Source organism: Coregonus clupeaformis, unplaced genomic scaffold (assembly GCF_020615455.1).
Source record: "Coregonus clupeaformis isolate EN_2021a unplaced genomic scaffold, ASM2061545v1 scaf0012, whole genome shotgun sequence".
Classification (NCBI taxonomy): Eukaryota; Metazoa; Chordata; class Actinopteri; order Salmoniformes; family Salmonidae; genus Coregonus; species Coregonus clupeaformis.
Window position 1 is genome coordinate 710,464 of NW_025533467.1, and position 21,878 is coordinate 732,341.

General features: G+C 43.7%; 1 protein-coding gene across 1 annotated transcript in view; it reads left to right on the forward strand.

Annotated features, from left to right (window-relative positions):
- LOC121545431 (nuclear receptor coactivator 3-like) overlaps window positions 1-21,878 on the forward strand; it is a 109,451-nt gene that overhangs the window by 66,335 nt on the left and 21,238 nt on the right. Inside the window, 3 exon segments of the mRNA XM_041855961.2 lie at window positions 5,957-6,043; window positions 16,609-16,716; window positions 17,598-17,758. Of these exon segments, the coding sequence (XP_041711895.2) occupies window positions 16,628-16,716; window positions 17,598-17,758 (250 nt within the window). The 5' untranslated portion in view covers window positions 5,957-6,043; window positions 16,609-16,627.

Below are 21,878 nucleotides of genomic sequence, written 5' to 3' on the forward strand. Positions count from 1 at the left end.
GAGTTAAGACAATCAGAAATACTATCTAATCCCCAAATGGGCACATTTATAGGCCTACTTCTATGTGTAATCAAGTGTGTGTCCTTACTCAAGCTTGACAGGAGCACTCCAAACAAAATTAAATAAACCAAATGTAAACAACGTGTCCACTCCTACAATGACAACGGTTAGACTGTAAAAGGAATATATTGAATGCATTAACAGAAATGACCATAACCAAACAAACATAGATTAGAAATTATGGGAATTAACAGTAAATGTACTACTGGTGATACTGATGTGCAATCCCCGCGGCCTCCGCAATGGATTAGTCCACTCAGACAGTCGTGAATGTACCATAATTTTTTTTAATACACTACTGTACACATTCACTACAAGCTATTGCTATTAAATTATTCCAGCTATTGTCATCTTTATATACAGTGGGGAGAACAAGTATTTGATACACTGCCGATTTTGCAGGTTTTCCTACTTACAAAGCATGTAGAGGTCTGTAATTTTTATCATAGGTACACTTCAACTGTGAGAGACAGAATCTAAAAAAAATCCAGAAAATCACATTGTATGATTTTTAAGCAAAGTATTTGATCACCTACCAACCAGTAAGAATTCCGGCTCTCACAGACCTGTTAGTTTTTCTTTAAGAAGCCCTCCTGTTCTCCACTCATTACCTGTATTAACTGCACCTGTTTGAACTCGTTACCTGTATAAAAGACACCTGTCCACACACTCAATCAAACAGACTCCAACCTCTCCACAATGGCCAAGACATTTTAAGTCATTTAGCAGACGCTCTTATCCAGAGCGACTTACAGTTAGTGCATACATTATTATTATTATTTTTTATTTTTTTACATTTATTTTTCATACCCCCCGTGGGAATCAAACCCATAACCCTGGCGTTGCAAACGCCATGCTCTACAAACTGAGCTACATCCCCTGCCGGCCATTCCCTCCCCTACCCTAGACGACGCTGGGCCAATTGTGCGCCGCCCCATGGGTCTCCCGGTCACGGCCGGCTACGACAGAGCCTGGATTCAAACCAGGATCTCTAGTGGCACAGCTAGCACTGCGAGGCAGTGCCTTAGACCACTGCGCCACTCGGGAGACTAGAGAGCTGTGTAAGGACATCAGGGATACAATTTTAGACCTGCACAAGGCTGGGATGGGCTACAGGACAATAGGCAAGCAGCTTGGTGAGAAGGCAACAACTGTTGGCGCAATTATTAGAAAATGGAAGAAGTTCAAGATGACGGTCAATCACCCTCGGTCTGGGGCTCCATGCAAGATCTCACCTCGTGGGGCATCAATGATCATGAGGAAGGTGAGGGATCAGCCCAGAACTACACGGCAGGACCTGGTCAATGACCTGAAGAGAGCTGGGACCACAGTCTCAAAGAAAACCATTAGTAACACACTACGCCGTCATAGATTAAAATCCTGCAGTGCATGCAAGGTCCCCTTGCTCAAGCCAGCGCATGTCCAGGCCCGTCTGAAGTTTGCCAATGACCATCTGGATGATCCAGAGGAGGAATGGGAGAAGGTCATGTGGTCTGATGAGACAAAAATATAGCTTTTTGGTCTAAACTCCACCCGCCGTGTTTGGAGGAAGAAGAAGGATGAGTACAACCCCAAGAACACCATCCCAACCGTGAAGCATGGAGGTGGAAACATCATTATTTGGGGATGCTTTTCTGCAAAGGGGACAGGACAACTGCACCGTATTGAGGGGAGGATGGATGGGGCCATGTATCGCGAGATCCTTCCCTCAGTAAGAGCATTGAAGATGGGTCGTGGCTGAGTCTTCCAGCATGACAACGACCCGAAACACACAGCCAGGGCAACTAAGGAGTGGCTCTGTAAGAAGCATCTCAAGGTCCTGGAGTGGCCTAGCCAGTCTCCAGACCTGAACCCAATAGAAAATATTTGGAGGGAGCTGAAAGTCCGTATTGCCCAGCGACAGCCCCGAAACCTGAAGGATCTGGAGAAGGTCTGTATGGAGGAGTGGGCCAAAATCCCTGCTGCAGTGTGTGCAAACCTGGTCAAGACCTACAGGAAACATATGATCTCTGTAATTGCAAACAAAGGTTTCTGTACCAAATATTAAGTTCTGCTTTTCTGATTTATCAAATACTTATGTCATGCAATAAAATGCAAATTAATTACTTAAAATCATACAATGTGATTTTCTGGATTTTTGTTTTAGATTCCGTCTCTCACAGTGGAAGTGTACCTATGATAACAATTACAGACCTCTACATGCTTTGTAAGTAGGAAAACCTGCAAAATCGGCAGTGTATCAAATACTTGTTCTCCCCACTGTATACACTACCGTTCAAAAGTTTGGGGTCACTTAGAAATGTCCTTGTTTTCGAAAGAAAAGCAATTTTTTTGTCAAATTGATCAGAAATACAGTGTAGACATTGTTAATGTTGTAAATGGCTATTGTAGCTGGAAACGGCTGATTTTTAATGGAATATCTACATAGGCGTACAGAGGCCCATTATCAGCAACCATCAGTCCTGTGTTCCAATGGCACGTTGTGTTTGCTAATCCAAGTTTATCATTTTAAAAGGCTAATTGATCATTAGAAAACCCTTTTGCAATTATGTTAGCACAGCCGAAAACTGGCCTTCTTGAGACTAGTTGAGTATCTGGAGCATCAGCAATTATGGGTTCGATTACAGGCTCAAAATGGCCAGAAACAAATAACTTTCTTCTGAAACTCGTGAGTCTATTCTTGTTCTGAGAAATGAAGGCTATTCCATGCAAGAAATTGCCAAGAAACTGAAAATCTCGTACAACACTGTGTACTACTCCCTTCACAGAACAGCGCAAACTGTCTCTAACCAGAATAGAAAGAGGAGTGGGAGGCCCCGGTGCACAACTGAGCAAGAGGAAAAATACATTAGTGTCTAGTTTTAGAAACAGACGCCTCACAGGTCCTCAACTGGCAGCTTCATTAAATAGTACCCACAAAACACCAGTCTCAACGTCAACAGTGAAGAGGCGACTCCGGGATGCTGACCTAGGCAGAGTTGCAAAGAAAAAGCCATATCTCAGACTGGATCACAAAGAATAACATTTGAATGAAAAGATGCTGGAGGAGTGCTTGATGCCATCTGTCAAGCATGTTGGAGGCAATGTGATGGTCTGGGGGTGCTTTGGTGGTGGTAAAGTGGGAGATTTTTACAGGGTAAAAGGGATCTTGAATCATTCCATTTTGCAACGCCATGCCATACCCTGTGGATGGCGCTTGATTAGAGCTTGTTTCTTCCTACAACAGGACAATGACCCAAAGCACAGCTCCAAACAATGCAATAACTATTTAGGGAAGAAGCAGTCAGCTGGTATTCTGTCTATAATGGAGTGGCCAGCACAGTCACCGGATCTCAACCCTATTGAGCTGTTGTGGGAGCAGCTTGACCGTATGGTACGTAAGAAGTGCCCATCAAGCCAAACCAATTTGTTGGAGGTGCTTCAGGAAGCATGGGGTGAAATCTCTTCAGATTACCTCAACAAATTGACAACTAGAATGCCAAAGGTCTGCAAGGCTGTAATTGCTGCAAATGGAGGATTCTTTGACGAAAGCAAAGTTTGAAGGACACAATTATTATTTCTATTAAAAATCATTATTTCTAACCTTGTCAATGACTACATTTCCTATTCATTTTTGCTATATTTCCAATTCAAATTAATTGAATGTACAGTTGAAGTCGGAAGTTTACATACACTTAGGTTGGAGTCATTAAAACTCGTTTTTCAACCACTCCACAAATTTCTTGTTAACAAACTATAGTTTTGGAAAGTCGGTTAGGACATCCACTTTGTGCATGACACAAGTAATTCTTCCAACAATTGTTTACAGACAGATTATTTCACTTATAATTCACAGTATCACAATTCTAGTGGGTCAGAAGTTTACAGACACTAAGTTGACTGTGCCTTTAAACAGCTTGGAAAATTCCAGAAAATGATGTCATGGCTTTAGAAGCTTCTGATAGGCTAATTGACATAATTTGAGTCAATTGGAGGTGTACATGTGGATGTATTTCAAGGCCTACCTTCAAACTCAGTACCTCTTTGCTTGACATGATGGGAAAATCAAAATAAATCAGCCAAGACCTCAGAAAAATAATTGTAGACCTCCACAAGTCTGGTTCATCCTTGGGAGCAATTTCCAAACGCCTGAAGGTACCACGTTCATCTGTATAAACAATAGTACGCAAGTATAAACACCATGGGACCACGCAGCCGTCATACCGCTCAGGAAGGAGACGCGTTCTGTCTCCTAGAGATGAACGTACTTTGGTGCGAAAAGTGCAAATCAATCCCAGAACAACAGCAAAGGACCTTGTGAAGATGCAGGTACAAAGGTATCTATATCCACAGTAAAACGAGTCCTATATCGACATAACCTGAAAGGCCGCTCAGCAAGGAAGAAGCCACTGCTCCAAAACCGCCATAAAAAAGCCACACTACGGTTTGCAACTGCACATGGGGACAAAGATTGTACTTTTTTGAGAAATGTCCTCTGGTCTGATGAAACAAAAATATAACTGTTTGGCCATAATGGCCATCGTTATGTTTGGAGGAAAAAGGGGGTATCTTGCAAGCCGAAGAACACCATCCCAACCGTGAAGCACGGGGGTGGCAGCATCATGCTGTGGGGATGCTTTGCTGCAGGAGGGACTGGTGCACTTCACAAAATAGATGGCATCATGAGGAAGGAAAATTATGTGGATATATTGAAGCAACATCTCAAGACATCAGTCAGGAAGTTAAAGCTTGGTCGCAAATGGGTCTTCCAAATGGACAATGACCCCAAGCATACTTCCAAAGTTGTGGCAAAATGGCTTAAGGACAACAAAGTCAAGGTATTGGAGTGGCCATCACAAAGCCCTGACCTCAATCCTATAGAAAATGTGTGGGTAGAACTGAAAAAGTGTGTGCAAGCAAGGAGGCCTACAAACCTGACTCAGTTACACCAGCTCTGTCAGGAGGAATGGGCCAAAATTCACCCAACTTATTGTGGGAAGTTTGTGGAAGGCTACCCGAAACGTTTGACCCAAGTTAAACCATTTAAAGGCAATGCTACCAAATACTAATTGAGTGAATGTGATGAAATAAATAAAAGCTTAAATAAATCATTCTCTCTACTATTATTCTGACATTTCACATTCTTAAAATAAAGTGGTGATCCTAACTGACCTAAGACAGGGAATTTTTACTAGGATTAAATGTCAGGAATTGTGAAAAACTGAGTTTAAATGTATTTGGCTAAGGTGTATGTAAACTTCCGACTTCAACTGTATGTTTTCAAGGAAAACAAGGACATTTCTAAGTGACCCCAAACTTTTGAACGGTAGTGTATATTTGCCACTGCTCGACCGGTCGACCAACAGCCTATCGACCAAACCAACAGTCGGCAAAATGGGGTCAGCCCTAGTTTCATGTGTGTTTCGACCTGTCCCCAAATTAAGAAAGTTAGTTCACAGTTGGTTTTGATATTTTAACCTGCGTGTCATGATCACGTCTGGTGTGGCTGGACAAAATCAACATGCACGCGATGGCACACGCGGACATGCGCATGGCCGGTCTAGTCAACATGTCATAGTCTAGCTCTAATACTTCTGGACTTCCTGTCCAACTCATATCACAACATCCTTTTTCAGAATAAGGATGTTGTGTGTGTGTGTACGTACATTAGCATGTGCACATTCTCTAACTGAAAACATACAGTGAAATGTCCCTGTTCCCAGACCCAGGCAGCCTCCCTCATGTCTTCTGCTCTTCATGTTAATGCTCTTTCCTGGGCTGTCATTAACAACTTGATTAATACCAAGCCCTGTTATTCACCAATATGAATATAACGAATATGCAATGTCCAGCAGAAGTGCTTATTATCGTTCTCTGTGTGTGTCTGTGTCTGTGTCTGTGTCTGTGTGTTCTATAGACTCCAGGGTAGAAGACCAGTAGACCAGTCCAGCACCATTATCTCCAGGAGAGAAATTGTCTCATCCACTCCAGGCTCCGTCACAAGGTGGGTCACATGTCATCACACGGTTGTTGGTATGGTTACCTGTTTTGGTGGACTATAATGTGTTGTAGACAGAGTTAAAATGGAGTAGGATCTCTTTTTTACTTTTTGCTCATCTGTTGTGGAACAAATGTTTTCTTTTTGCTCATCTGTTCTGGAACACAACATTATTTCTGACCCCCCTGGTCAGACCATAGAAATTGAGCAACTATAACAGACATGGTCATTTCGAGCGAAGGTCCATTGCTTTGAGAGACATTTTGAATTTGTCATATTGAATTTTGATGGTACAGGTTTAAGTAAGAGAATGCAGGGGGTGAGAGATGTAGTGGGTAGAGAGGTAAAGAGGGAAGAGCGAGGGAGAGCAGATTTAGAGGTAGAGAGAGAGGGAGTTGAGAGAGGCTGAGATGGAAAGGTGGAGAGCGAGCGAGAAAGAGGCTGCTGGGGAGACAGCAGGAGAAATCAAATTATTCCCCCTGCTCTGCCTGCCATAGAGACAGAAACAAAGCATTTATCTGTAGGTGACAGCACACACACACACACACACACACACACACACACACACACACACACACACACACACACACACACACACACACACACACACAGGTGGAGGGGAGGCGGGGGAAGGATGATTATGGAGAAGAGAGGGATAGTGGTGGTATAGGAAGAGGTGGGGTTGAGTGAGATTATGCCTATAGTAAAGAGGTGGTATAGAGAGAGGAGGGGAGGAGATGAGTAGATCAGGGGAGGAGAGAATGATGTTATTTAGAGGAGAGGAGGGGGATAGGGAGGAGGGAAGGATGGTTATGGAAAGGAGAGGGTAGAGGAGAGGAGTGGGGGATCTGCAGGTGAGTCTGGGATTCTGCCGCATCGTGTCACAATGACTTAGATCAGCATGAAGACTCCTCTACCCATGATGCCTCAGTCAGTCCTGTATATCAACCATTCTCTAGTATCGACCCAATGCATTATTTATTGATTGTGTATTTTTCCTAACTTTGTCCCAGAATGGGCTAATTACAGTGGATGACACCAACCTGACTACAGCCAGTCATTGTCAGAGCAGTGAGCTAAACGTCAGCATGACTGTAGACTGCAGGTCTGTCTTGTGTTCCTACTGGGAGTTTACATGATCTGGCCGGGCCGCGCTGCTCTTCTGTTTTGTCAACAGAGATTATGAAACCGGGGCAGTCTGTCTCTGTCTGTATCACCTAGCCTCACAACTCCCTGCCCCCGCTCACCACAAACCACCGCCCCGCCCCCTGCCCACCCCCTCTCGCACCTGAAAAACAACGAGAAGAGAGACACTTATCTGAAACAAGGAAGCCTCAGTCTGTCTCGTCTGTTTGTCTCTCCCAGCGTTAGGCTAGTTGTTAAAGGGACAGGGAACCAGCGGCCATTATTAACCCTCTCCTTGTTGCCAAGCTCAGGTCCCTCTGCGTTAACTGGCTCTCATTTTCACTCAGAACTCAGATTATATCGATAAGACTCAATTGAACTCTAAAAAGGTAATGTACTGTAGCCCCACTTTTTGCAGTGAAATCCTGTAAACCAGTAGTGTAGGTAGGTAGGTCATTGATGGTGTGCTTCTCCTGGTGAAATGCATTCAAAATGGGTGGTATCAGTGGAGTGCTTGACTCCATAAAAAAAAACCTGATAGTGCTTTTTAGTACAGATATAGTATAGTACAGATATACCTCATTACAGTATCAAGTCACAGAGATCAGTCGGACACTGTTGAGACATAAATGTAGACGGGCCAAGAGAAATCTCCATATATAGTTTAGTTTCTATTATTCATTTTCTGCCTCAGTGTGTTGTCTGTCTGTCTGTCTGTCTCTGCCCAGTAAGCCATTCTAGACACTTGTTTGTTTGTTGCACTGGGGCATTCTTTATATGACTCATGTTATCGTGGGAGGCTGGTTTGAGGCTGTTTTGTTTTGAGTCAGAACTGAGATAGTCTCTCTCTATTTCTCTGTTGTTGTTTCTGACTGAACTTGTTGTGCTACCTTACACACACACACACACACACACACACACACACACACACACACACACACACACACACACACACACAACTAATGTTACGGATCTGATTGAGTGGAAAGTCAGAGAATGTCCCTCAGTACAAAGTCCTCATTGCTAAGTGTCATACCATGGGTTGGGTAAACAGTAATACGTTTTGGCTCCCATACACAGACACATGATCAAGGTTCACTCAGACCTACCTATGCACACGACACACACTACTCTCTCTCTCCCGCCCCCTCCCCCATCCCTTCCTCCTCTGCCTGCATAGCGTCATGCCTGTAAACAGCTGCCTAATGGCTCTCAAACACACAAGCATCATCAGTCATTAGAGAGCTGTTCGTTTGGTTCCCATCCTCCACCCTAAATAATTCATGCAAATTTTCTCAACGCACACACATACCACAAACACACGCACACACAGCCGTGCTATTACAATTTTGACTGCATCTCCAACACTGTCCCTGGGCATCCTTTCTCTGTCTGTCTGTCTCTCGTATTTCTCGGTCTGTTCCTCTCTCTTTTGATCTGCATAAACATGTCGTCTCTAAACTGCATCAATACCCTAACAGTTTGTGGCTGCTGTACATCAATGTATTCCATGCCATATTTTACTATTTTCTAATTTTTTGGCTTGCAGGATGTGAAGTTGAATGAAGTTGGATTTCATGTAGGTACTATGGGACCATTAGGCTACTAGCTGGTAGACTGGCTGGTTACTTGGTTGGTTGGTATGCTGGAGAGCAGTTCAGGGAGGTGGTTCAACCTCAGGGATTTCTGGAGCTCTCTTAGCCTTGGTGAGTCACAACCAATGTTCCCTCTAAGCTGCGCACAGCTCCCCAGGGACTGCCGCGCAGAAGAAATATCAGCCCGCGCAGAGAAGCACGAGATTGAACTTCACTCAACTTACTAGAGTTTTCCCCATTAGTTAACACTATCAACGTTTCCTTTTACTGTGGGAATTGTGATCGAATCAACGCAATATTAGCCACTTTCAATGCAACATACCAAAACAAAACAAACTATGCAAGAGATTTAGTTGTAGGCAGAGCGCATCTGAGTAGGATTCTATTGCATTGACAGGCACGACTCAGGGCTGTACTCTACACAGACTGGTGCGCCATAACCACTCAGAGCTGCAGTAGACCAACAGTATATGCAAATAAACCATTGCCATATATGGATTTGTGCCATTCACTTTGAACTAGACTGTTTTACAGCATGAGCGTCAATAGTAGATGTGCTTGTTTTGAGATCAAAGCAAGAGCTGCATGTAGCCACTTGTGCACATTTGTTCATATTCTTTGCTAGTTAGGGAGTTATAGCCCAGTTATAGCTCATCTGTATTCAGCAATGTGGGAGTGATTGCTTCCTACAAGAGCATTTCTAGCCATCTTTGAAAAGCAAATCAGGTAAAGAGCTTTTTTTTATGTCTTAAAGTGGCAGTGTTGTATTTTGAGATAGGATTGAATAAGCTAAGTAACCAATAGGTTAGCATAATGGGAATAATAATGCATTTTATTTTGTAAAGTGGTTTCTTGCATCAAACAACAACAAAATGTTCAGTCATCTCCTTGTCTGAAGGACAAGTGGATAAACAGGTTAATGTCAAGCCCTGCATGTTTTTTTTGGAATGTAGGCCTATATTGAACACCACACATTGGCTGCTACTGTAGGCTGAATGATAGAACCGCAATTTCCATGTTAAGTTACGTTTTTTATGGTAGGCCACTCTGGTAGGCCTACATTATGATCAAATAGCCACAGTAGCCTACTTGGCCACCAAAACAGTAAATTAAAGCGGGTACAGCCACAGTGTTCACAATAAATGCTCGCAGTAAGTTGCACAGAAATTTCAAGTTCAAGTTTGCACTCAGCAGACCAGAAATTTGCTCAGTGCCGAAAAATATTAGAGGGAACATTGGTCACAACCCTTGGCAAATGGAAGTGGGCAGAATGTTAATTGAGAAAGAAAACTCGGAGAGAAAGAGGTGGACCACAACTCCATCAACGTTTACTTACACTCATTGTAGATCTCTCTGGAGGCGCGACATCGTCCCCTCCCCTCCCCTCCCCCTCCCCTCCCCTCCCTCCCTCCCCCCCGTCCCACCCTCTTACCCCCTCCTCGTCCCACCCTCTACCCCCTCCTGTACCGTACCCAGTACCCACCACAGCCCCCCTGCCTCCCAGTGTCCTACCAGGCCCCACTGCCTGTGGCGTGTAATTGACTTTTCACCCTGCGCTGCGCTGGAGAAGTGGCTCGCACCAAACTGGAGGTGACCCATTTCCCTGGGGTTTTCAGCAGCCCTCCTAATCAGCCATTCTCTGGGGCTGCCTCATTCACTCTGCAATTAGAGCGCTGGAGCCATCTCTCTCCCTCTCTATCTCTTTCTCTCTCTCTCTGTCTTTCTCTCTCTCCCCCTTTCCACCCTGGAATGGCGGGTGTCATCAGACAGTGGAAGGGTAGTCTAGTAGTTTCATGCAAAGATGAATTACAGTACAGACAGACAAGCAGGCAGGAGATTGTACTCTTAGGAAAGATTGACAGAGATGGATAGATTTGAAAGAAACGCGTTTGGGTGGGAGGGAAAGAGGGAGTGAGGGAGCGTGTTTGAAAAAAAGCTGCGTGTGTTTCCCTACATACAGAGCTACTGTATGATGCTTCTCAATTAAGTGTTGTTGTCGGGTGGAAACTCCTGTGGGTCCACACCAGGATTTCCGTTAGGAAAATGTGGCGAAGGACATTTGATCGGCAGCATTTTAATTTACCGGACATTTGAGAACGTTACAGGAACCATATGCATTGGGTGCGTAATCTGATTAGGGCGTCCACCCACGGTGCTCAGAATGACAGAAATCACATTTAGATTATGGTAATTCATATTAACAGAACATGCAAATCGAAGATTGCAATGATGTGCCGTCCTTCTTATCGAATTCTGATGCACACTTTGAAGCTGTTAGAATAACGTTCCACGTTTACTTTTCCTCAGCCAACAAGATGTGTAACGAACAGCAAAATCACTAGTTTATGTCAATCTGATATCCCCTATAGTATAAAAGTTGACGTATTATTTTGGTCAGCTTGTTCGAGACTCTGGGGCAGTTGTGGGACAATAGATCCCTGGGGTATTTCATTTAAAACACATTTTAAAAATGCAACAGATCAGAACGTTAGTTTAAAATGTTGATAAACTATTATTTCTTTAAGCGCAGCAATGCGCACAAGGCAGTAGGTACACGCGAATGTTCGTTCCATAATGCAGTTTGCCGGAAAAACACAGTTGTCAAAAGCGCACCGCACATGCAAGCGGTTTCATGTGACAGAGATTAAAATATCTATTAGAAATGTTGAAAGAGGGGAGATCTAATATGCAACAACTAGCATGGGTTGCTAATATGACTAGGATTGTACCTTTGGCTACTGGACAATGAAAGAAAGTTCATATAAAATAATTTCCTCCACGGATATGGTCTGATTTTGGCTAGGCTACTTTGAAGTAAGGTAAGACATGCCTCATAATATGTAGTAAAACTTTTAAGTTTAAAACAATTAAGTATATGTTAAATAAAATGCTTACTGCCTCCAGCTCATTGCAAAGTGGTGTATGACGTGCTGATGAAGCCTGCTTTCCGTTGCCTCTGCATTTGCTGTTTGAGATGCTGCTGTAGCAGCAGCTTTCGCGCTTTCGGACAGATTTGTCGCTCAAAGGCTCTGTATGCTGTACATTCAATGACACTGCATCCATATATTTACAGTTGAAGTGGGAAGTTTACATACACTTAGGTTGGAGTCATTCAAACCCGTTTTTCAACCACTCCACAAATGTATTTTTAACAAACTATAGTTTTGGCAAGTCGGTTAGGACATCTACTTTGTGCATAACACAAGTAATTCTTCCAACAATTGTTTGCAGACAGATTATTTCACTTATAATTCACTGTATCACAATTCCAGTGGGTCAGAAGTTTACATACACTAAGTTGACTGTGCCTTTAAACAGCTTGGAAAATTCCAGAAAATGATGTCATGGCTTTAGAAGCTTCTGATAGGCTAATTGACATCATTTGAGTCAATTGGAGGTGTACCTGTGGATGTATTTCAAGGCCTACCTTCAAACTCAGTGCCTCTTTGCTTGCCTCATGAGAAAATCAAAAGAAATAAGCCAAGACCTCAGAAAAATAATTGTAGACCTCCACAAGTCTGGTTCATCCTTGGGAGCAATTTCCAAACACCTGAAGGTACCACATTCATCTGTACAAACAATAGTACGCAAGTATAAACACCATGGGACCACGCAGCCGTCATACCGCTCAGGAAGGAGACACGTTCTGTCTCCTAGAGATGACCGTACTTTGGTGCGAAAAGTGCAAATCAATCCCAGAACAACAGCAAAGGACCTTGTAAAGATGCTGGAGGAAACAGGTTCAAAAGTGTCTATATCCACAGTAAAGAATCCTATATCAACATAACCTGAAAGGCCACTCAGCAAGGAAGAAGCCACTGCTCCAAAACCGCCATATAAAAGCCAGACTACGGTTTGTAACTGCACATGGGGACAAAGATCGTACTTTTTGGAGAAATGTCCTCTGGTCTGATAAAACAAAAATAGAACTGTTTGGCCATAATGACCATCGTTTTGTTTGGAGGAAAAAGGGGGTGGCTTGCAAGCTGAAGAACACCATCCCAACCGTGAAGCAGCATCATGCTGTGGGGGTGCTTTGCTGCAGGAGGGACTGGTGCACTTCACAAAATAGATGGCATCATGAGGAAGGAAAATTATGTGGATATTTTGAAGCAACATCTCAAGACATCAGTCAGGAAGTTAAAGCTTGGTCGCAAATGGGTCTTCCAAATGGACAAGACCCCAAGCATACTTCCAAAGTTGTGGCAAAATGGCTTAAGGACAACAAAGTCAAGGTATTGGAGTGGCCATCACAAAGCCTTGACCTCAATCCTATAGAAAATGTGTGGGCAGAACTGAAAAAGCGTGTGCAAGCAAGGAGGCCTACAAACCTGACTCAGTTACACCAGCTCTGTCAGGAGGAATGGGCCAAAATTCACCCAACTTATTGTGGGAAGCTTGTGGAAGGCTACCCGAAACGTTTGACCCAAGTTAAACAATTTAAAGGCAATGCTACCAAATACTAATTGAGTGTATGTAAACTTCTGACCCACTGGGAATGCGATGAAAGAAATAAAAGCTGAAATAAATCATTCTCTCTACTAATATTCTGACATTTCACATTCTTAAAATAAAGTGGTGATCCTAACTGACCTAAAACAGGGAATTTTTACTAGGATTAAATGTCAGGAATTGTGAAAAACTGAGTTTAAATGTATTTGGCTAAGGTGTATGTAAACTTCCGACTTCAAATGTACATACCGAATACACTGTACACGCGCCAATTTAATTTAACTAAATTATGCATATTAACCTAAATAATTGTCAGCTTTTCAATTTTTTTATCGGCCAAAAGATGGCTATTACCGGCTAACGGAAACCCTGGTCCACACCAAGGGAGGAAGAGCATCACGCCATCATCCAACATCATCAAGCTCCATTGGCTGCTTTTCAATTTGATTGATTTTATTTGGTTATACCAGAGGACACTTTCATTTAGGTGATATTGCCGGACCAGCAGGCATGATCGAATGCATAGGCTGGGTAGAACGTCTGTTCATGAGCCGTTCTAGTGGGCTATCTTTAAAACGTTAAAATGCAATATCTGGGATAATGTAGCGTCAAACTCAGTCTCTCTGTCAAGCCGATCGTATGTCCTTGAAATGATTGAAATTAAAATATGTATCCGAGTGATGGATAAACATTAGGCTACCCCTAATAAATATAACTAAAAATATCTGTAAAATAAATTGATAGAATGAGAGAATGGCAACAGTGCTTCCTTTCCCTCAGGTGGCCTTCTTTTCTATTCAGTAGAGGCTTCATGCATGTCGGTCAGAGGGTAACCATGTAATCAATGGAATAAAAATGATGCACTTGCTGTGAAGGTTAAGAAGGGCACTGGAGTGTGGTTCTCCTCCCGATCGTGCACCACAGAGACTCAAAGCTCATGGGCCTGTCTACATGCTTCCTTTTCTTCTCCCTCTCTCCTCCCTCTCTCTTCCACTCCTTCTCTCACTCTCTTCCTGCTCTCCCCCTTGCTCCCTCCCCTTCACCACGCTTTTCCCTCTCCCTCTCTGCATCCCTCTCTCCTCCGTCTCCCACCGCTCTCACCTCTCTTATCCTCCTCCTCTCTTCCTGCATCTCCCCCCTCTATGTCCTCTCCCTTTCTCTGTCTCTCACCTCATTCACTCTACCTCCTTTTGCATTCTCTCCCTCTCCCCCTGCCCCCTCTCACCTTTCCCCAGCATCACTGGTAAAGAAATGAACTAATCAGCAGACTTCATGCTGCTGACTTCTCGCTCTCCTCTCCCCCCCACCTTTGTCAGCCCACTTCCTGTATACCGAGTGTGATGCATTGTGGGAGACAGACGGCTGTCTTAACTGGGTTAGTCATGCAGCGTGGCTTACTGTCAGAGACACTGCTAATCCTGCTGTGTGTGTATGTGTGTGTGTGTGTGTGTGTGTGTGTGTGTGTGTGTGTGTGTGTGTGTGTGCCCGGTCCTAAACACACTCTACCCAAGGAGAGAAAGAAGCAGACGATGCAAAATGCAATATCGATTCTTCATATTGTGCCAAGAGTGTCTTATTTGCATAATATAAGCTTAAGAGTACCCTGGTTGTATATGTATATTTAACATAAAGCTTCTCCTACATGTCTGTCTCTGGGTTTAAACAATAGCCATAAGGTTAGATGTGTTTATACAGTGGGGGAAAAACGTATTCAGTCAGCCACCAATTGTGCAAGTTCTCCCACTTAAAAAGATGAGAGAGGCCTGTAATTATCATCATAGGTACATGTCAACTATGACAGACAAATTGAGAATTTTTTTTCCAGAAAATCACATTGTAGGATTTTTAATGAATTTATTTGCAAATTATGGTGGAAAATAAGTATTTGGTCACCTACAAACAAGCAAGATTTCTGGCTCTCACAGACCTGTAACTTCTTCTTTAAGAGGCTCCTCTGTCCTCCACTCGTTACCTGTATTAATGGCACCTGTTTGAACTTGTTATCAGTATAAAAGACACCTGTCCACAACCTCAAACAGTCACACTCCAAACTCCACTATGGCCAAGACCAAAGAGCTGTCAAAGGACACCAGAAACAAAATTGTAGACCTGCACCAGGCTGGGAAGACTGAATCTGCAATAGGTAAGCAGCTTGGTTTGAAGAAATCAACTGTGGGAGCAATTATTAGGAAATGGAAGACATACAAGACCACTGATAATCTCCCTCGATCTGGGGCTCCACGCAAGATCTCACCCTGTGGGGTCAAAATGATCACAAGAACGGTGAGCAAAAATCCCAGAACCACACGGGGGGACCTAGTGAATGACCTGCAGAGAGCTGGGACCAAAGTAACAAAGCCTACCATCAGTAACACACTACGCCGCCAGGGACTCAAATCCTGCAGTGCCAGACGTGTCCCCCTGCTTAAGCCAGTACATGTCCAGGCCCGTCTGAAGTGTGCTAGAGTGCATTTGGATGATCCAGAAGAGGATTGGGAGAATGTCATATGGTCAGATGAAACCAAAATAGAACTTTTTGGTAAAAACTCAACTCGTCGTGTTTGGAGGACAAAGAATGCTGAGTTGCATCCAAAGAACACCATACCTACTGTGAAGCATGGGGGTGGAAACATCATGCTTTGGGGCTGTTTTTCTGCAAAGGGACCAGGACGACTGATCCGTGTAAAGGAAAGAATGAATGGGGCCATGTATCGTGAGATTTTGAGTGAAAACCTCCTTCCATCAGCAAGGGCATTGAAGATGAAACGTGGCTGGGTCTTTCAGCATGACAATGATCCCAAACACACCGCCCGGGCAACGAAGGAGTGGCTTCGTAAGAAGCATTTCAAGGTCCTGGAGTGGCCTAGCCAGATCTCAACCCCATAGAAAATATTTGGAGGGAGTTGAAAGTCTGTGTTGCCCAGCGACAGCCCCAAAACATCACTGCTCTAGAGGAGATCTGCATGGAGGAATGGGCCAAAATACCAGCAACAGTGTGTGAAACCCTTGTGAAGATTTACAGAAAACGTTTGACCTGTGTCATTGCCAACAAAGGGTATATAACAAAACTTTTGTTATTGACCAAATACTTATTTTCCACCATAATTTGCAAATAAATTCATTAAAAATCCTACAATGTGATTTTCTGGATTTTCTTTTTCTCATTTTGTCTGTCATAGTTGACGTGTACCTATGATGAAAATTACAGGCCTCTCTCATCTTTTTAAGTGGGAGAACTTGCACAATTGGTGGCTGACTAAATACTTTTTCCCCCCACTGTATATGGAGGTTCCTACACCTGTTTTTGTCTTCCCCACCCAGCCACATTAACATATTATTAGCCGTCCCTCCCATCATCTCACCTGTTGTCTAAGTGTTTGTGTTTCCTATCCTTGTCAGGTGCTGATATGTGTACACGATGAGCGGACTGGGGGACAACTCCATGGAGCCTCTGAGCTCGGAAAACCGAAAACGCAAGCTCTCCACCTGCGACACGCCCAGTCTGGGGTGAGTAGGGGGCTGGTGATAAAACATACACATATATTTTGTCAAGTGAGATAATACACATTTGTAATCATACATTTTGAATTACAACAGGGTTGAGCCTTTTTACTGTATTCTACTGTAGGTCAACCCTGGCTACTGACTCTGGAGATCACTAGTAGCTGTAGTCATTCACCTTAAAAGTATTGGTCTTTTGATCTATCACATCAGATCTTTTCACATCAGATCTTTTTCAGAGCTGATCTGATTGGTCAAAAGACCAATTAGTAAAAAAAAGATCAGAATTGGGCTGCCTGTGTAAACACAGCCAGTTTGAACCAGTTTGAAACCGGTTTCACAATATTTGACCATTTGATTATTTGGGTGGGATATTGGGTTAAGCTCAACATTGACCTGTTGTAAACCGGTTTCTGTTTGAATAGTCTGTAAATGCATCCTCAAAGTCATGGAAGGTTGAATGTGCATGTCCAAGCATGGTTGAGTCAATGCTCAGAGTACCTGAACTAGAGAATGAAAGGTTGTTATTACAGTGATTGAGCCACATCCCAGAATGCTATACTGTAAATGACATTCGGCACATTAAAGACACTGGGCAGATTCGCTAACCTTAAACATGGAAATAGGCTGATTTTCTTGAATATGCTGAGTGTTTTCCTAGTCAAACTACCAGGGTCATATTCAGTCGGGCATGGAATGAAAAACGTTTTAAAGCGTTTTGCAATGGAAAACAAATATAAGAATTTCTTATTGTACAATTTCAGGTAGTCCCTCCCTGTTTCAGTCCATTTTCTTCAGTTTGGTGCCTAATGAATAGAACCCTGGTAAAACAACGGTAAATAATAATGGTGAATACCGGTAATAACACACAGTGGTACCCCCTGTAGGTGTGAGCGGAGGCGGCGGGAGCAGGAGACTAAATACATAGAGGAGCTGGCCGAACTGATCTCTGCCAACCTCGGTGACATCGACAGCTTCAACGTCAAGCCAGACAAGTGTGCCATCCTCAAGGAGACGGTGCGCCAGATCAGACAGATCAAAGAGCAGGGTCAGTAGACACACACACACACTGTAGCGGTGGCTAACCCATTAGTAATATCTGTCACTTTATCACTGACTACACAGTACCACTGCTAGACATGGCTGTCTCAGAACCAGTACTGTGGCTATGTCAGAAATGACACCCTATTCCCTATTTGGGATACTACGTTTGGTCAGCCTGTGGACAGGACTAATAGTAAACCCATCACCATTACTTTCATCATATCACCCCTTAAATCTGTGGCTCCCAATGTTGTTAGTGCACCTAAAACATTTGGAGTGTTATTGGCCTTGATGATAGCCTAACAGATGTGAAGATAGCACTGGATTAGCACTGGAGTAGCACTGGATTAGCACTGGAGTGGCACTGGATTAGCACTGGAGTGGCACTGGAAAGCAAGATGGGCTAAAAGGGAGGCAGTTAGAGCTGATAGTATGGAGCAGGTCTGTGAGAGGGCTGGAGCCCTGGCTGTGTGTCTTTCCCCCAGAGCAGCTGGGCCAGGGAGAGGAGGGTAGGGGAGGGAGAGCTGTGGGCCCAGGTGCACAGAGCTACAGACTCATCCATCACTCATTCATCGCCACACCATTTCACAGCCTGGGCTATTGGTGATTGTTTGGGGGAACTTTGGCAGGGCTTTGTGTGCATGTCACTGCCTTTGTGTGCATGTCATTGGTTGTGTAACTGCCGTTACAGGTAATCAAAGTGGACTGCTTAGCCTCCGTTATTGTCAGGTACGATCTTGTGGAAGTTGTTGTAGATTAGGTGTTACATTGTGAATATTTTACAGTACTTTTGAGCATGTTTCATTCCCCCTTTGGCTGGGCACCACTGGTGTTCACAATGGCTTGGAGGCACCAGAGGTTGGTGGTACCTTAATTGGGGAGGACGGGCTCATTGTAGCGGCTGGAACGGAATAAATGAAATGGTATCGAACACATCAACCTCATGGTTTCCATGTGTTTGATACCATTCCATTCACTCCATTCCAGCCATTATTATGAGCAGTCCTCCTCTCGGCAGCCTTCTGTGATGGGCATTGGTAGGGGGACCGGCAGGGAGTAGTAGGCTGAAGTTGGCCCTAGACATTGATCTAAGATCAGTTTAGTGTCCTAGATCTAGCTGAGCCTAATGGAGTGGGAGGATTACAGTGGGGAAAAAAAGTATTTAGTCAGCCACCAATTGTGCAAGTTCTCCCACTCAAAAAGATGAGAGAGGCCTGTAATTTTCATCATAGGTACACGTCAACTATGACAGACAAATTGAGAAAAAAAATTCCAGAAAATCCCATTGTAGGATTTTTAATGAATTTATTTGCAAATTATGGTGGAAAATAAGTATTTGGTCACCTACAAACAAGCAAGATTTCTGGCTCTCACAGACCTGTAACAACTTCTTTAAGAGGCTCCTCTGTCCTCCACTCGTTACCTGTATTAATGGCACCTGTTTGAACTTGTTATCAGTATAAAAGACACCTGTCCACAACCTCAAACAGTCACACTCCAAACTTCACAATGGCCAAGACCAAAGAGCTGTCAAAGGACACCAAAAACAAAATTGTAGACCTGCACCAGGCTGGGAAGACTGAATCTGCAATAGGTAAGCAGCTTGGTTTGAAGAAATCAACTGTGGGAGCAATTATTAGGAAATGGAAGACATACAAGACCACTGATAATCTCCCCTCGATCTGGGGCTCCACGCAAGATCTCACCCCGTGGGGTCAAAATGATCACAAGAACGGTGAGCAAAATCCCAGAACCACACGGGGGTACCTAGTGAATGACCTGCTGAGAGCTGGGACCAAAGTAACAAAGCCAACCATCAGTAACACACTACGCCGCCAGGGACTCAAATCCTGCAGTGCGAGACGTGTCCCCCTGCTTAAGCCAGTACATGTCCAGGCCCGTCTGAAGTGCATTTGGATGATCCAGAAGAGGATTGGGAGAATGTCATATGGTCAGATGAAACCAAAATATAACTTTTTGGTAAAAACTCAACTCGTCATGTTTGGAGGACAAAGAATGCTGAGTTGCATCCAAAGAACACCATACCTACTGTGAAGCATGGGGTTGGAAACATCATGCTTTGGGGCTGTTTTTCTGCAAAGGGACCAGGACGACTGATCCGTGTAAAGGAAAGAATGAATGGGGCCATGTATCGTGAGATTTTGAGTGAAACCCTCCTTCCATCAGCAAGGGCATTGATGATGAAACGTGGCTGGGTCTTTCAGCATGACAATGATCCCAAACACACCGCCCGGGCAACGAAGGAGTGGCTTCGTAAGAAGCATTTCAAGGTCCTGGAGTGGCCTAGCCAGTCTCCAGATCTCAACCCCATAGAAAATCTTTGGAGGGAGTTGAAAGTCTGTGTTGCCCAGCGACAGCCCCAAAACATCACTGCTCTAGAGGAGATCTGCATGGAGGAATGGGCCAAAATACCAGCAACAGTGTGTGAAAACCTTGTGAAGACTTACAGAAAATGTTTGACCTGTGTCATTGCCAACAAAGGGTATATAACAAAGTATTGAGAAACTTTTGTTATTGACCAAATACTTATTTTCCACCATCATATGCCAATAAATTCATTAAAAATTCTACAATGTGATTTTCTGGATTTTTTTTTCTCATTTTGTCTGTCATAGTTGACGTGTACCTATGATGAAAATTACAGGCCTCTCTCATCTTTTTAAGTGGGAGAACTTGCACAATTGGTGGCTGACTAAATACTTTTTTTCCCCACTGTATAGTCTGAACAGAGGCTGAGGCAGGGGGAGGTGACATTTAGTCTGAACAGAGACCGAGACTGAGGCAGGGGGAGGTGACCGTTAGTCTGAACAGAGACTGAGGCAGGGGGAGGTGACAGTTAGTCTGAACAGAGGCTGAGGCAGGGGAAGGTGACAGTTAGTCTGAACAGAGACTGAGGCAGGGGAAGGTGACAGTTAGTCTGAACAGAGACTGAGGCAGGGGGAGGTGACATTTAGTCTGAACAGAGACAGAGACTGAGGCAGGGGGAGGTGACAGTTAGTCTGAACAGAGGCTGAGGCAGGGGAAGGTGACAGTTAGTCTGAACAGAGACTGAGGCAGGGGAAGGTGACAGTTAGTCTGAACAGAGACAGAGACTGAGGCAGGGGAAGGTGACAGTTAGTCTGAACAGAGACTGAGGCAGGGGAAGGTGACAGTTAGTCTGAACAGAGACTGAGACTGAGGCAGGGGGAGGTGACAGTCAGTCTGAACAGAGACAGAGACTAAGGCAAGGGGAGGTGACAGTTAGTCTCTGCCACCTCGACAGGAAGGGGAAGTACAGCTGGCACTGACTCTCCGGAAACAGGTTGCCATAGTTACCGGAAGTGAATAATAAAGGCATTAGATTTCACTCTTTACAACTCTGTCTGGCTCTCTTTCTTTCTTTCTCTCTCTCTCTCTCTTTCTTTCTTTCTTTCTTTCTTTCTTTCTTTCTTTCTTTCTTTCTTTCTTTCTTTCTTTCTTTCTTTCTTTCTTTCTTTCTTTCTTTCTTTCTTTCTTTCTTTCTTTCTTTCTTTCTTTCTTTCTTTCTTTCTTTCTTTCTTTCTTTCTTTCTCTCTCTCCCTTGCTCCCACACTATTTCACTTTCTCTCTGTCTCTCAATTTCTCTGTATCTATTTATTTTTTCTCTCTGTGTCTCTCTCCCAGTCCCACCCTCCCCCTTTCCTCTTTCTCGGTATCTCTTCTTCACTAGTTCACTCTCTCCTTCCTTCTCTTTCTAGCTTGCCATTTTGGCTTCATCTGTATTTCAGTCCAATAAAATGCAGCATCCTCAGGTTGCTCCTAGCATCTTAAGATATTGAGGGAACCACTGGAGCGTATCCTCCTCCCTCTGTCATTACCTCTCCTCCACCCCCTTCTTTCTTTCTCCCTCTGCCCCCACCCATCTTCTCTGTCTACCCCCCTCTCAATTCAATTTCAATTTAAGGGCTTTATTGGCATGGGAAACATATGTTAACATTGCCAAAGCAAGTGAAGTATATAATAAACAAAAGTGAAATAAACAATATAAATTAACAGTAAACATTACACTCACAAAAGTTCCAAAAGAATAAAGAAATTTCAAAAGTCATATTATGTGCAAATAGTTAAGGTACAAAAGTGAAGAT